Here is a 13,785-nt window from a genome sequence, read left to right as displayed (position 1 = left end):
GGGAGCTGCTCCCTACGGTGTCAAAACGAGAGAGCAGCGGGAGCTGCCCTGCCCTGCCCTGCTCTGAGCATTCCGGCATAACATCAGCCAGACCCCCTCGGAAAGTGGGGCCGGGAAGGGGCATCCCGTGGCCCCGCGCTGGGCGAGTAGGGTGCAATTTGCCGCTCATCACGCCGCAGCCTGCGGACCGAGGTGCCCGGCTCGCCGGCTCCCCCAGGTATCGCTGTCTCAGCTAAGGAGGAGGAGGGTTTGGTTTGGTTTTCATCCCCCCTCCTCTCCCCCGCCTCTTTTCCAGCCAGTAAAGAGTGTCTGCCCCTTTGAACCGCCGGTACGGCGCCTGCGGCTGCACACACACCCCCAGACACAGGCACACACCCCCGCCGGCTATAAATAAGTTAAAGAGCCGGGCAGAGGGCGAGCAGTGCGCGTCCGTCGGCGGGCCCAGGAGGCAGGGACCGCCCCGCCGAGCCTCCCAGGCGGCTCAGCCCGGCCCCCGGGCGCCGGACCCGCGGGTACCATGGCGTGCGTGGAGCGCTGCTGCCGCTGCTGCGCGGAGGGCCGGCGGCACAGCAGCATCCTCTACAGCATCCTCCGCAGCGAGGAGCGGGCGGTGCCGCCGGCCGGGCCGGCGCCCCAGGGCTGCCCGTGCGGGTCGCGGAGGCGGGTGGCCCTGCGGAGCCCGCAGGTGGCTTGCAAGGCGGCCTCGGCCGTGCTGGTGAAGACGCTGCGCTTCGTCCAGAACGTGCCCTGCTTCCAGGAGCTGCCGCTGGAGGAGCAGCTGCTGCTGGTCCGCAGCTGCTGGGCGCCGCTGCTGCTGCTGGGGCTGGCGCAGGACCGGGTGCAGCTGGAGACGGTGGAGAGCGCGGAGCCCAGCATGCTGCAGCGCATCCTCACCGCCCGGCAGCAGGGCGAGCAGCCCCCGCCGCGGGCACCGGCACCGGGCCGGCCGCAACACGGCCCTCACCTGCCCTCGGCCGGCGACATCCAGGCTATCAAGAGCTTCCTGGCCAAGTGCTGGAGCCTGGACATCAGCACCAAAGAGTACGCTTACCTCAAGGGGACGGTGCTCTTCAACCCGGGTGAGTGGCCGGGCGGGGCAGAGGGGTCTCTCTGCCACAGGGCAGCGGGGAGGGCGGAGAGACCCTCCTGTATCCCCAGGGGAGCGGGGCAGACCCGGGGCTTTCCTCAGGCTGAAAAAGGTGCTGGAGGAGAGGGACGCGGAACAAGGTTTCACCCTCTGCCCCCTCCTCAAGATCCCGGCCGCAGGCAGGAGGGGGTCCGGCAGAGGCTCGGTCTGGGGTCCTGAGGGCTGGCGCCCTCCACAGATGCTTTCCACGAACAAAGCGAATTCCAAGCGCCTGCCAGTTGATTAGGGAAAGTTGGGAGTCAGCAGCGGCTCCTTGCTCGTTTCCCTCAGGGGAGCGGCGGGACCTCTGCTCCACCGCCCGAGGGCAGCGGGTCTGCCCGTGCCGTGCCCGGCGGTCTGCGCGCCCCGGGGAGCAAGGGAAGGCTCAGGGCTTCCACAACAAAGTGCTGTTTTGGCTTCTGGTGTAGCACTTATGATCGGGGTGTTTTTTGCCATTTCTCTTTGTGGAGACTCCCATGAACGCAGCTCTACCAAGGGACATATTATCATGTTGGTGACTTCGCCTGAAAGGTAGCTGTCAGGCTGGATATGGCACTTCCCAAGTATGGCAGTGCCCTGTTAAAGTGGGACAGGGCTCTTCCAGCACTCCCACAGCCAAACTGTTAGTTATTGATGGTTAGGTTCCTACAGTAGTACTTTGCATTTATCATCCTGCTCCTGTAGCTTTGCTTCCTATACAGGTAAGAGAGAAAAAGTTACAATGGTGAAGCTTATGTTACACAAGGCAAATTTGGAAGCTGGTCTAATGTAAAATGATAGAGGCATTGTTCTGGTAGAAAAAATTTATTCTCTGAAAGGGTGGTCAGGCTTTGGAAGAGGCTGCCCAGGGAAGTGGTTGAATCACCATCCCTGAAACTGTTCAAAAATATAGCTATGTTGCTCAGGAACATGGTTTAGTGGTGGACCTGGTAGTGTTAGGTTAGTGGTTGGACTCGCTGAATTTGGAGGTCTTTTCCATCCAAAATGATTCTGTGGTCACATATAGCCCTAATTCTGCACCTTCCATCTTTCAGTATCCTTACTATGGTTCATTGGGAAACTTCTGTTGTATGTTGGAGTCAGTACTTCTTGCCACTTATAAACTGGAGTAGAAACAGTTGTCAAAAGAAGCCTTAAATGTGAACAATGCATTTTTGTAGAAGTGAAAAACTGAAAAAGTTAATTTTATTGTCTTCTCCACTGTAATGGTGTTTTGGAGAGCATTCTTCAATCAAAGTTTTTATCAGCTAATTTGTTTAGCACTTAAGTGAATGTTGATGAACATTCATATTTAAGGTTTGTGAAGAAGAGTGTGATATGATAAGAATTTGACGTGCCCAATAAAATTTGGCATGTTGACTTTGCATACAAGAAGTCCTCTAGCAATTTAATTTCCTTCTTTCCTTGTGTGATAATTACAATCTGTGGGCTGTTAGGAGTTGTTCTGTAAGAATAATGTTGTTTTATAAACAAAAATTATGTAAACGAAATAATTTGATTTCCTTTTCAGATCTACCTGGACTGCAGTGTACACAGTACATTGAAGGGCTGCAGAGGGAAGCACAACAAGCTCTAAAGGAACATGTCAGACTCGTTCACAGAGGTGATGAAGCCAGATTTGCCAAGCTGAATGTTGTTCTCTCCTTGTTAAGATCTATTAATGCTAATGTGGTTGCTGAATTATTCTTCAGGCCCATCATTGGAGCGGTGAACATGGATGACATGCTTTTGGAAATGCTTTGTGCAAAATTATAAAGGTGTGTAAAATAATGAAAATAAGTCCAGTGCAAAGGAAGCCACAGAGCAGGATAGTGTAAAGTATTGTAAATAAACTAACTTATTGTTTTTACATAGATAGTATTTTTGTATTCCATAATAAAATATTCTTCAAGTTCTGAAATTAATTTTTATTAAACACGGTGGTTCTGGAATAAGGTTATGATCATCATAACAAGCTTTAAGGTTGTAGAGAATGTTCATATCCAAAGCTGACTGGCTATTCTTTTACCATGTCTCTGAATAAAGAACATATTTACTATATTGTACTCTCAAGGTGAGTAATCCCTGCTTTTTCAAAATAAGCAGTCTTACTGCAATTCTTACTACTATTGACTTTACAGAATCAGAGTCTATGAAGGTTATTAAATATTCACCTAAGGTTTTCTTCCATATGGGGAAGATGTATTAGGAGTATTTTGAGGCTTAATGAACCTTAAAGTAGCTTCATCAACTCTAATATTTGCAGTAAAACATTCCATTCAACATACTCTGGGCTCCAGGAAAATAAAATAAATCTGTTCCCCAAAACAACAAGCAAATAAAAACCACCTCTAAAAATAAGCAAACAGCCAAAGCTGATTAGGGTCAGGAGAACTAGCAGGGTGGACTTCACACTTATTTCATCTAGATAGCTGCTAACTGGGATTTCAATAGTCAGATTCTTCAGACTACTTATTCCTGTAGAAAAACAAAATTATTATGCTGAAACATGAGGTACCACTGGTACATCCATCACAGTTTGTCAGATCATGTGATGATGTCTTAATTAAGCATTGAGCTTAAACTTTTTTTTTTTTTGTCTTGGACTGGATCCTTTCTACCAAAGTCACTGTGTTTTCATTGGAAAAATACTGTTTTAAAAATAAAATCAGAAAGGGAAAATCAGTGATTTAAGGGGATTTGTTTAATGGATTTCCTTTCTTTGCATGCAGTTTTCTAGCTTTTCCTCAGGGGAATATTGGTAAAGAAATAGAAAGTGAAGTGTGACAGTGTTCCCAAAGTAAAAGTTATCAGTAACTCCATGTATTGTTCAGACATATATTAACCACTAGCAACAGGTGGTTTTTGAAACACAATTAATAAAGTTGAAGGAGTTGCTCTCCTTAATAGGAGGTGTGCAGGGGAGAGAGGAGGGAGTTTGAAGAGCTTTCTTTTGCTGCCACCTTGCACAGAGGATAATCACAGGTCCTACACTAAGGTAAGGAGCAGGGGCACTTTTGTTGGCTTGTACCTACCCAGATAGAACTTAAGGGAAGCAGAAATTGTTTGAGAAGTAGCCAAACATTCCTAGGTGTACAAGTTCATTCATAAATATCACTGAGATTTGTATTACCATGGCAATAAGAATCTCCTCATGGATTTGACACTGTCACTGAGGAAACAAAACCAAGTAAGAAACACAACCATCCCAAAAACCAATGGTGGTCTATAAATGAACAGTGTTCTGGTGCTCACATAACTGTGTATAGGCTTGTATACCATGTGGAGCTTCCCAAAAATTCAAAAGAAAAAATATGTACATAAAGTGATCTTACCTACCAGTCCAGACTTCAGACCAGTTCAGACCATAAGAGAGCAGGTTTTGTTTTTCTATTAGCTTGGTCCTTTTATATGTACACACACATGCTTATGCACACCCATAACAAACATCTACATATGGATAATATTTATTGTGCACGTGTAAATAGTCTGTGAGTTTACAATAGTTTTTGAGCTTACCTAATATCTCTGTTAACATAGCTATGTATATATATTTCCCTCTTTCTCTGTAGACAGCATATGACCTCACAGTAGTTAACTCTCAAGGATGCCTGACAAAGAAACCTGTTTCCACAAAAACACAAAGCATGACGCTGAAACATTTAAATAGTGGTTAGTGGCAGACGATGAATCTTGGGTAAGGACTAAAAAGAACTCCAACAGCCTCAGATTACAACAACTTTATTGCCACACAGAATTCATTAATACTCACAGTAGTGTTCAGACTTCTCTGCTAAGTGGCAGAAGAGACTTGTTGGCAGTACTCCTAACAATTAATTGTAATAGCTCAGCCTTGGTCACAGGCCAGTATTTTCAGCTGAACAGTCACCTTGAGACAGCGTGGGTCTATTGTGCCACTAAATACTGTAGTTTTCATGACTGAGGGGTACCTGCTTACATCCCCAGCTTTGATGTCTTAACAAATTCTATATTCTGCTTAATTTCCTGAAGCTGTCATGAAAAATATGCACTTCAAATCCACCTTGAACTGTACTCTATAATATCTGTCTTGGACCAGCAATACTGTTAGTCATTTGGCTGTTGTCTATTCTAATGGAAGCACCTGGGAACGGTAAGTAGGAAATCTGAATGGGAAAACAAATTTGTCAAGGCTTTTGCAGAGAACTGGCAAAAAAAAGTGTCTCTTAGTAGGCCAAAGGAAGAGGAATGACACAGCAAGACATTTAAAAGAGATTTGTAGGAGGAACCAAGCTAAAGACTTGGGAGAACTATGCAAGAACGGAAGAGAAGGGTCGGGTGTGGTTCTGGAACACAGTAGGGAAGGGTCTGATTTTAGTGTGGGGACAGTGTGCCAAGAGCTGAGTAGAAGGAGTTGGAGAGAGATTGTAGCTCACAAAACAAGCCAGAGACTGAGCCAAAAGGTTGCTGTGGGAGGATCCTTCTGTCAAGTCCAGAAAATTTGCAGAAGCTGACACTGAAGAAGACACAGGCATCCTCACTGACCTGCTGGGACAAGTGGCTTGTTCTCTCCACAGCTGCTGCTGCTGCTGCAGAAGGGGCCATAATGGCAGCTGTGCAGGTGTGAAGAGTGAGCTGCTCAGCCTTCAACAGCATACAGTGCTCTCAGAATTAAGCAAAACCACTTGGTTGCTCCAGATTTTTGGCCCTGGGTGCTCTATAGCACATTTTTTTTTACTGGGTAGGAGAAGTACTGAAGTAGATCCTTTTCTGTCCTGTGCAGGGTGGGTGAACTCTGGCTGAGATAGCCTCGGATGGCCATGGCCACTGCTGTGACACAAGGGGTGATCTTTCTGGATATCCTGAGCAGCAGGGGTAGGACAACCTGCTGGAGGCTTCAGGGAGGCAGGGGCGAAAGGAAAGTGGCCATTAAAGGATGCTTCTTGGTAATGTAGCCTTTACGAGAAGAAAGGGGGCAGTTCAAGACCCTCCTACAGCCTCAGGTAACACGTGAGAGCTCTGTCAGCTGCCTGCTTTTGACTCCTGCAGAGGACAAAAGCCTCCAGGCCTGCCTGCTTCTGAGCAATACTGGGAGCTCTGCACTGTGCTGGGAGCTCTGCATTGTGCTGAGAGCTGTGCACTGTCACGTGCAGCTCAGAATTTCTCCTCATGTTCCTAAATGTCAGCATGTTCCTAAATGTTCCTAAAAGTTCCTAAAAGTAGTCCTAAAGACTACTTTTCAGATCAGATATTGACATGGCTTCTGAGGATATTTTAGCATTTTCTCTGTTTGCTCTCTATCCCTGTCATTCCGGGCATGAATCTCCTCAGGAGTACCATTTTTTTCAGCCCTCCAGGGTGTTAGAGACATTTTAGCTAAGAGCAGCCTCCCAAGCAATTTAATCCTGTGATCCCCACAGTGCGTGTCTCAGGCAGAAGCAGTGCTGTACAAAGAGCCATTCCCACTCACCTCTGCAGAGGTTCCCATTGCTCCTGGTCAGGATTGCCACTCCAGCAGGGCTTCTAATCACAAAGTACCATGTGGCAAAGTAGCCTTGCAATGTCCTTTTCTCTGCAGAGATCGGAAAGAGGATAATTTGAACTTGCATTTCCAGTTTTATGAGTGTTTCTTTTAGATAAGGAAAAACATAGCATTTATTTATAATCTTACTTTTCCAAGTTTAATTTATAACCTTTGTTTTGGTAACCTTTCTAATAGTTTGCTTTAAACTTTGCAGCATTTTGCTGTTGTGGGTAGACTGTGAACGTTGTTAATTGCTAATGAGTAATAACTTTCCTACCAAAGCTGGGATTCTGCAACTTAAATTTTCATGTTTTGAATTGGCCTCATATACTGGCTTGAAATTATGGTACTGTCAGTCACTTTAATCTCTTTTCAGAGAGAACTTATTCATCTAGTGGACCTTCTGGGCATTGCAATATATGGCAAATAATAAAAATAAAGTAAAATAAAATGTCAGAAAACCAGCTGGTGATCAGTTTTTAATTCACTAAAAAAAAGTCCTGAACAGTGTAAGCAAATAGTATATCAAAAAATTTTGGAATTTCAAGATACAGCTTGAGATTTGAACACACATATTGTCTTAGGACTTCTAATATTTATTTTAAATTATGGAAGTGTAGTATTTTAAATCTGAAGTGTACATGAGTAAGATTCAATAGCTGAGAGAACTAGAGACTGTCAGAGGAACTTTGAGAAAAATATTCCTAAATCTACATGCTCTGTGAGGTCACAGAGCTATAACTTGTTAGCTCTATGCAAATCCACGAATCATTCACGTTGTTGACATAAATCACATTGTTGATAGGAATGAGTAGCCATTTCACTGCTTGTGTCAGTAATGAAATTGCCCCAGCTTCATTTACATATTCACAACATGCCTAGATGTAGGTAAATAACCACACAAGTGTTATGCAAGCAGAAATGATACACAGACCCTTTTTCTTCTGTGTGTACGTATATTATTTACTTATTTTATATAAGGGAAATTACACTAATTTCAGGTCCAGAAAAAAAGAGCCTCTTCTTTAATTGTATAGAATCACTTAATGTTTTGTCACACGAGGTTAATTTCACCTTTCTGAAACTAAACTGTCTGAAAATTTAACGTCCAGCCTAGTTGGGGCATCTGGGCTGTGTCTGGAGAGGACGGAGAGGCACAAAGACCTCCAGGTTCCTTTTGATCCCAGCATCCCTATTTTAGGGTGGCATCATGGATTCATAATTTGCAAAATAAGGCTGGATTCAAGTTATACACTGTACTGTCAATCACTACAATTTGGTAAAATGAAACTTTGGAGTCACCCTCACTTCTGCAAACCATCAGCCATCTTCTCCCAGCTGAGACCATAGTGAAGCTTCTCACATATGCATGTATCCGTACACATACACATAGCAAAATGTAGCAGGACAATTCATATTCTCTTCTTCTTGTGGGACTGGGTTAATAGAAATAACAAGAAAGTCAGTAAAGCCTGCAAGAGTAGAGAGGTGTTTAGAAAAAAGCTTTTGTACATGTAATTATGTTCACCCTCGGAGCAGGCCTGCTGCTCCAAGTTTTATGTATAAAACTAATATCTGCCGTCTCTAAGTCAGAACTAGCTGAAGAAAATGAATCCATTTTTCAAAGAAAGAGACAATCCAGTTTATTTTGTCTCTTTGAAACTGGAATGAGTAGATAGGCTTGACTGATCAAATGACCAAAACAATCAGTACTGGAACAAGGCGGTTTTATCGTTGTTATTATAGGGGGTTTAAATTTTTTTTCCATTTTCCATGCTATCTTTACCAGGTCAGGAAGATACAGGAATGGATGTGACTCTGCCTTCAAAATGTTGCAACTTAGCACGCAGCAGCCATCCAGTGTACTGCTTCTTGTCAAGGACTTTTGTGTCCTGAAGAACCAGAGCTGGAGGAGATCTTTAAGAACTTCCAGAAAGATGAGGAGCAGTGTTGCATTTCTAATGCCTAGAATAATTAGGTGGAAATCCTGCTTGTCAATTAACTGACTCTCAAACAAGGTAAAGAGAAAAACCTATTTCAGGTGGGATCTGAGCTCATCTGAGCTGAAAACTTCAGCTGTTCTCAAACAAGATGAAATGGCTGAGATAGCATTTATGACTCGTAATTTATAAGTTGTTTCTAGCTGATTTCCAGACACACTAATCTGTGCAGAAATTGAGGGAGGTAAGAATGATGCCTGAGTGGCTTCTGATAAAGAAGTGCCAAAACTCAAGAAGTTACTGCCTTTAAACTGATCCTCAACAGGTCCTTTCTATAATTTCTGAGATTTTTAGTTGTGAACAGAAAACTTTCACTGACATTTGCTGTGGTCAAATTATCACAGCCCAGTTAACACTTTGAATTAAGGTGCATCATACAGCCAAACTCTAAGACACTTAATGGCCATCAGCTGGAACTAGTTATTCTCTCTAGAAATCATGCTCAGAAAGAGCTTAGACTTTAAGAGTCCAGCTCAATTAGAAATGTGGCCTCCTGTGACCAGAGGCACACCCAAGCTACAGCCCAGGTCTGCTCTGGGATGAAACCAATGTGGTGCTTGCAGTTTCCTCTCTCAGTTCTCTTCCTCCCTCCCTCACAGTGCTTTGGTTTTTATAGGATGTACATCAGACATGTAGGCTGAAAGAAGTTGGGGCTCCTTCCAGTTAGGTTGTTCTGGACAACCACACACACTGCATCTTGCCCTGCTTACTCCAGCTGCATCGTGGAAGTTGCAGATAACTTCTTTTCTCCTTTTTATTGAGAAAATCATGTTTCTGTTATCCATGTCTTTCCCTCCTTGTCACTATCTTGCACGTCGCGACAAATATCTGAAAGTGTTTTCTACCTTGTTTATGGGACAAACCTAGAGCCCTTATAAGCATAAAGCAATTACTGATAGCATGAAGAAGGCACTGCTTACTTAGTTTTGCCTGGCTCCCAAAGAGTCCAGTATTCTTGGAGTTGCTATGGTCTCAATGTTTCCTTAATATAAACCATAGAAGTGATTCAGCAAAGAACCCCTTTTCTCATCAGTAATTTTATTACAGAACAGTAAAGGTGACAAGAAAAAAAATATGAAGAGAAGCAGTAAAGCTGAAACAGGCTATAAATTACAGTGGGTGTATATTCTGTTCTTCTACATAGTCATATGGCTGGAAGGGATTTCATGTGATCATCTAATCCATCCTCCTGTCCTGACAGGATGAATTGTACACTGTGTCATACATGGCAAGAGCTTGTCTAATCTGTCTTTAAACATTTTAGTGATGGGAACTCTGTGACACCTCCATTCAGTCTATTTTTGTGTCACTACCCTTAAAATTCTAAAGTTTTCCAGGCATCTGAGCTGACCCTTCTATAGTGTAGCATAATCTCAATTTTTCTTAACTTATTCACCAGCCACATGGACAAACTTTGTGGCAGAAAAGTCTCACATATTTGAAGGCTGTTAATCCTACAATTTGTGGAAAGCTACTCGCGTGGATTCTTTCAATCACCCATGTTCCCTGGACCTCTTACCTCCTTTACACACCCATTTTGTCAACATCTTTCCTGAACTGCAACTCACAGATTTTCTGCTGGAATAGGAAAAAAAATACAAATTATGAATTATAGTCCTCTATGATCCATTTACACTATCATGTAATCATTTTTTAAGTAGCACAATGGACCCTTTATAGACATTTTTAAAAATGCTTATTTTATATCTCTTTAGCACTTTCTGATAGTCAATAACCACAGTTAAAGCATATTTTCCAGCTTCAGTTCTAAACATTCTGCATAGATACAAATTGTATTTATACTTTTCTAACCTCATGTTGTAGTATTGGATGTTATATGCAGTTATATCCGAAATATCTCTTGGATTTTCGCTTTTCAAGGTGGTCTTGACTCATGTGAAATTTAAAAATAAGACTGTTTAAAACACTTAGAAATTCCCTAGAGGGACTGTTCTTAAACTGTCAGTGTGGGTGGATGAGCTTGGTGGATGGGTAGTTTTCAGTGCCTAATTGCCCTGAGTCTATGAAATGCAGCTCATTGCATCATCAGCACATGCCATTGTCTCAATGACCATTATTATGTTTTCTTGGGACAAATAGGTTCCACTTTACAGTGGATTTTAATTTACTTGTTTAAAGTGTCTTAAACAAAGAAAGGAAAGGGAACCAAGTGCATGTGTAACACAGCAGTTCCTCTGGAATTAGTATGCAGAGGATATGAAAGGAAAACAGCTAATCTTGTTTGCAACACACCCAAAGAAGAATGCTTTACATCAAAAGTGAAACATTATAATTTCTGCAGATCTTTTACTTCACAAACAACACAGACTTTTATACATCAGGAATTTTGCTGGAGAAGAGGAAAAATGAAATAAAATAAAAAGAAGGCAGAAAGATTAAAGGAGCATATGATGGCTGCTACAGAGCCTGGCAAAATCTGCTACACAGCAGGTCTCCCTGTGTCTGCTATGCCATACTCTGTCAAAAGCCATTCCCAAATGTGGTGAAGGAAATGTTAACATTGCTAATCTTGGAAGCATTCAATGGTGCCATCTCAGTTTCATCAAAAGCCTATAATAAAATACATCCAGAACATTTTCTCTCATGAAAGCTTAGTGAAACACAGATGTTGCTGCTCCATATTTTCCCAGAGACCCTCACCAACTCCTTTCACAGGGAATCTGGGCTTCCCATAACCCCATCATTGCCTCTAACAGCAGCCTGCCATTTCCATCAACATTTTGCTCCGCAGAATTGCTGTTATCGTGCAACACTGTGCTTTTCAGCACATTAAACTGGTTAGAACTGAGGCAGTAGAAACGTATCATTGCTATTGCTGGGGAAGAAAGCAGATGCTGTTCATATGCATACTAAGAAATGAGAAGAAAAAACCCCAACTGAAGACTGTTTTGAAACTTCCTTAGAGAAATGTGAAAAAAAGCACAGCCCAAAAGGCAAGGAGATTACACTAATCAATATTCACCTTAAGCCTGTGAAAGAACGATTGGGATCCATGCTGACATTATCAAAAGCTTTCTTTCTTGCTCATGTACTTTTCAACAACAGGCTTATTTTCTCTCTCTCTTGGGACTGGGATAGCCAATTGTCTTGGTTTGAAAGACAGGTGTCTGCTAAGGAAGGCAGGAGCCTCCCTTGGAATGGCAGATATAACCCCCTTCCCTCTGAATTATTATAATTTTGAAATTAAGGGGCTAATTATATGAGAAATAGGAATAGCAGTTCTTTACTACTATATGTAACAAGGCAATAGTACAGAAACACTGGCTTAACCTGACAGTCAGGAAAGGACCTGACACCCTGCCGGGCAGGGTGGTGGTAGCAGTCCCATTAAGTGGTGGCTGCATCCTCTTTGAAGTGGTTCTGGTGAAGTGGTGATCCTGTAGAAGGGTCTGATCCTCCTCTGCACATCCAGTGGTGGTTATGTATCTCTTGTCCTCTGGGAACCCAGTAGGTAAGGGCTGGCTGTGGTGTTCCAAACCTCAGATTATACCCAGGCAGGAATGCTTGGTTCCTCCCCCTGGGCGGGGCATCTCACAGTGGGATGATGTCATTTTATGAGTCATGCAGTGAGGCTGGATGGCCCATTAACAGCAGATATACCCCAGAGGGAGTTATCAGGGATGTGTCATGGAAGAGGTAAAGAACACTGCCCCACCTGGTTTTAACAGATGGTGATAAAATATATACTTTTGGTTACATCTTACATTGTAACCTAAGACACCAATTAAGGTTTTTAAACATCTATGGATTTTTTTTTCAGTAATCTACAGAATGAATATAATCATCTTCCATAACTTACAGTGCTGCTTCATGAAAGTCAGTATTTTTAGCTATTTTCTTCTGTGACATCTTTCAGTTTTCCTTAAAATCTGTTTTTTTTACTCTCTTGATTATTTTTCCTTAGTTTTAAGAGTTTTCTTCCTCACAATATTTTGCATATGAATATTAGTATGATTCTTGTTGAACACTTTCCAGTACTATCACAGGCACATGCATTCATATAAATTTTGTGTACCTAAGCAAGTCCTCATTAATGTGCTTAGTTATAAGAGCAATCATTTCTTAGACATGGAATTTTGAAAACTAGACTCTGTAACTTGAAAGACCTTCTTCTATTTGTAACTCAACTGTCTGACATTTCATTATCTAACAATTAAATGGCAGGGTATATTAAGATATATTGATGCTTTTGAATAGTTTTAATGGGGTGTTTTAAATCTGCACACTGTGGCTGTCAGCACCAAGTGAGAATCTCATGGCTATCATGGTGACCATTGGACTCTCAGGGTAGACATTTCTTCTGGCAAGTGAAATAAATCTGTCCTGTCAAAGGAAAGGACTGCATTCAGGAAGCTAAGTAGCAGACCTGCTCAGACTTGTTGAAAACTGGTGGTCATTATATATCTGGAAATTCCAAATATATAATGATAAAGTGTATCATGCTGGATCTGGCAGCTCAAGGAAGACAGGGCTGCTGCCACTCTGTGTCCCCAGGTCCAACTGATAACGAGGCTGAAAAATTATTCCCAGCAGGCACAGGGCACATATACAGAGAGCTGGCAGTGCAGGTCATCGACAGACACCCAGGGCATTCCCAAAGCATAGGCAGCACCAACAGCCCTGTCCTGCTGCTCTCTCTGGCTGGGCAGGACAGCAGACCATCAGTGGGAGTCCAGGAACACACACATGAGGTGGATCCAGCTGGCAGCAAGGCTGCTCACTCTCCCCAGCTGAGGGCACCTGGATGTATGAGCTCCCAAGGATGCAGCCCCACTCCAGCTGCTGGGACCACAGATTCACAGGCAGGCAGGCAGACAGGGACACACACAGAGCAGGTGAAAAGTTCCTTACTGCAAAGCAGTTGGAGGTGGACTTTAATAAGTAGACAAGAAGACTGTGATGATCAAAGGCAAGACAACTGCACTGACCAGACCATGCTTATGTGTTAATGGACCCTTTTGCTCCCTTATCACGCCTCAAACTCCCCAAAACCCTTTTTCTCATCTTTGCATCCTCCCTAAGAATCCCATAGAAAATCCTATGCAATCCTAAAACGTTCTTCCCTTGCACCCCGTGATGTATCCCACCCCTAGAAAGGAACCATCCTTAGCCCAAAAGATGATTCAGAGAGTTGCTCCCAGTGACTCATGGTGACA

The 13,785-nt window shown here is 43.3% G+C and overlaps 1 protein-coding gene across 2 annotated transcripts; it reads left to right on the top strand.

The window, feature by feature from the left end:
• The first annotated feature begins 341 nt into the window (after positions 1-341).
• On the top strand, positions 342-3,178 carry NR0B1 (nuclear receptor subfamily 0 group B member 1). 2 transcript variants are annotated; one of them, XM_039551842.1, is made up of 3 exons: positions 342-1,079; positions 2,637-2,729; positions 2,818-3,178. In XM_039551842.1, the coding sequence occupies exons 1-3, from the start codon at positions 518-520 to the stop codon at positions 2,835-2,837; spliced, it is 675 nt and encodes a 224-aa protein (XP_039407776.1). In that variant the 5' UTR covers positions 342-517; the 3' UTR covers positions 2,838-3,178. The 2 variants fall into 2 exon arrangements, with proteins under 2 accessions (XP_039407776.1, XP_039407771.1); XM_039551837.1 differs by having other exon boundaries at positions 352-1,079; positions 2,637-3,178.
• The last annotated feature ends 10,607 nt before the right edge of the window (positions 3,179-13,785 follow it).

The sequence above is a fragment of the Corvus cornix genome, chromosome 1 (assembly GCF_000738735.6).
Source record: "Corvus cornix cornix isolate S_Up_H32 chromosome 1, ASM73873v5, whole genome shotgun sequence".
Lineage (NCBI taxonomy): Eukaryota > Metazoa > Chordata > Aves > Passeriformes > Corvidae > Corvus > Corvus cornix.
This window is presented reverse-complemented; position numbering and strand designations above follow the sequence as displayed.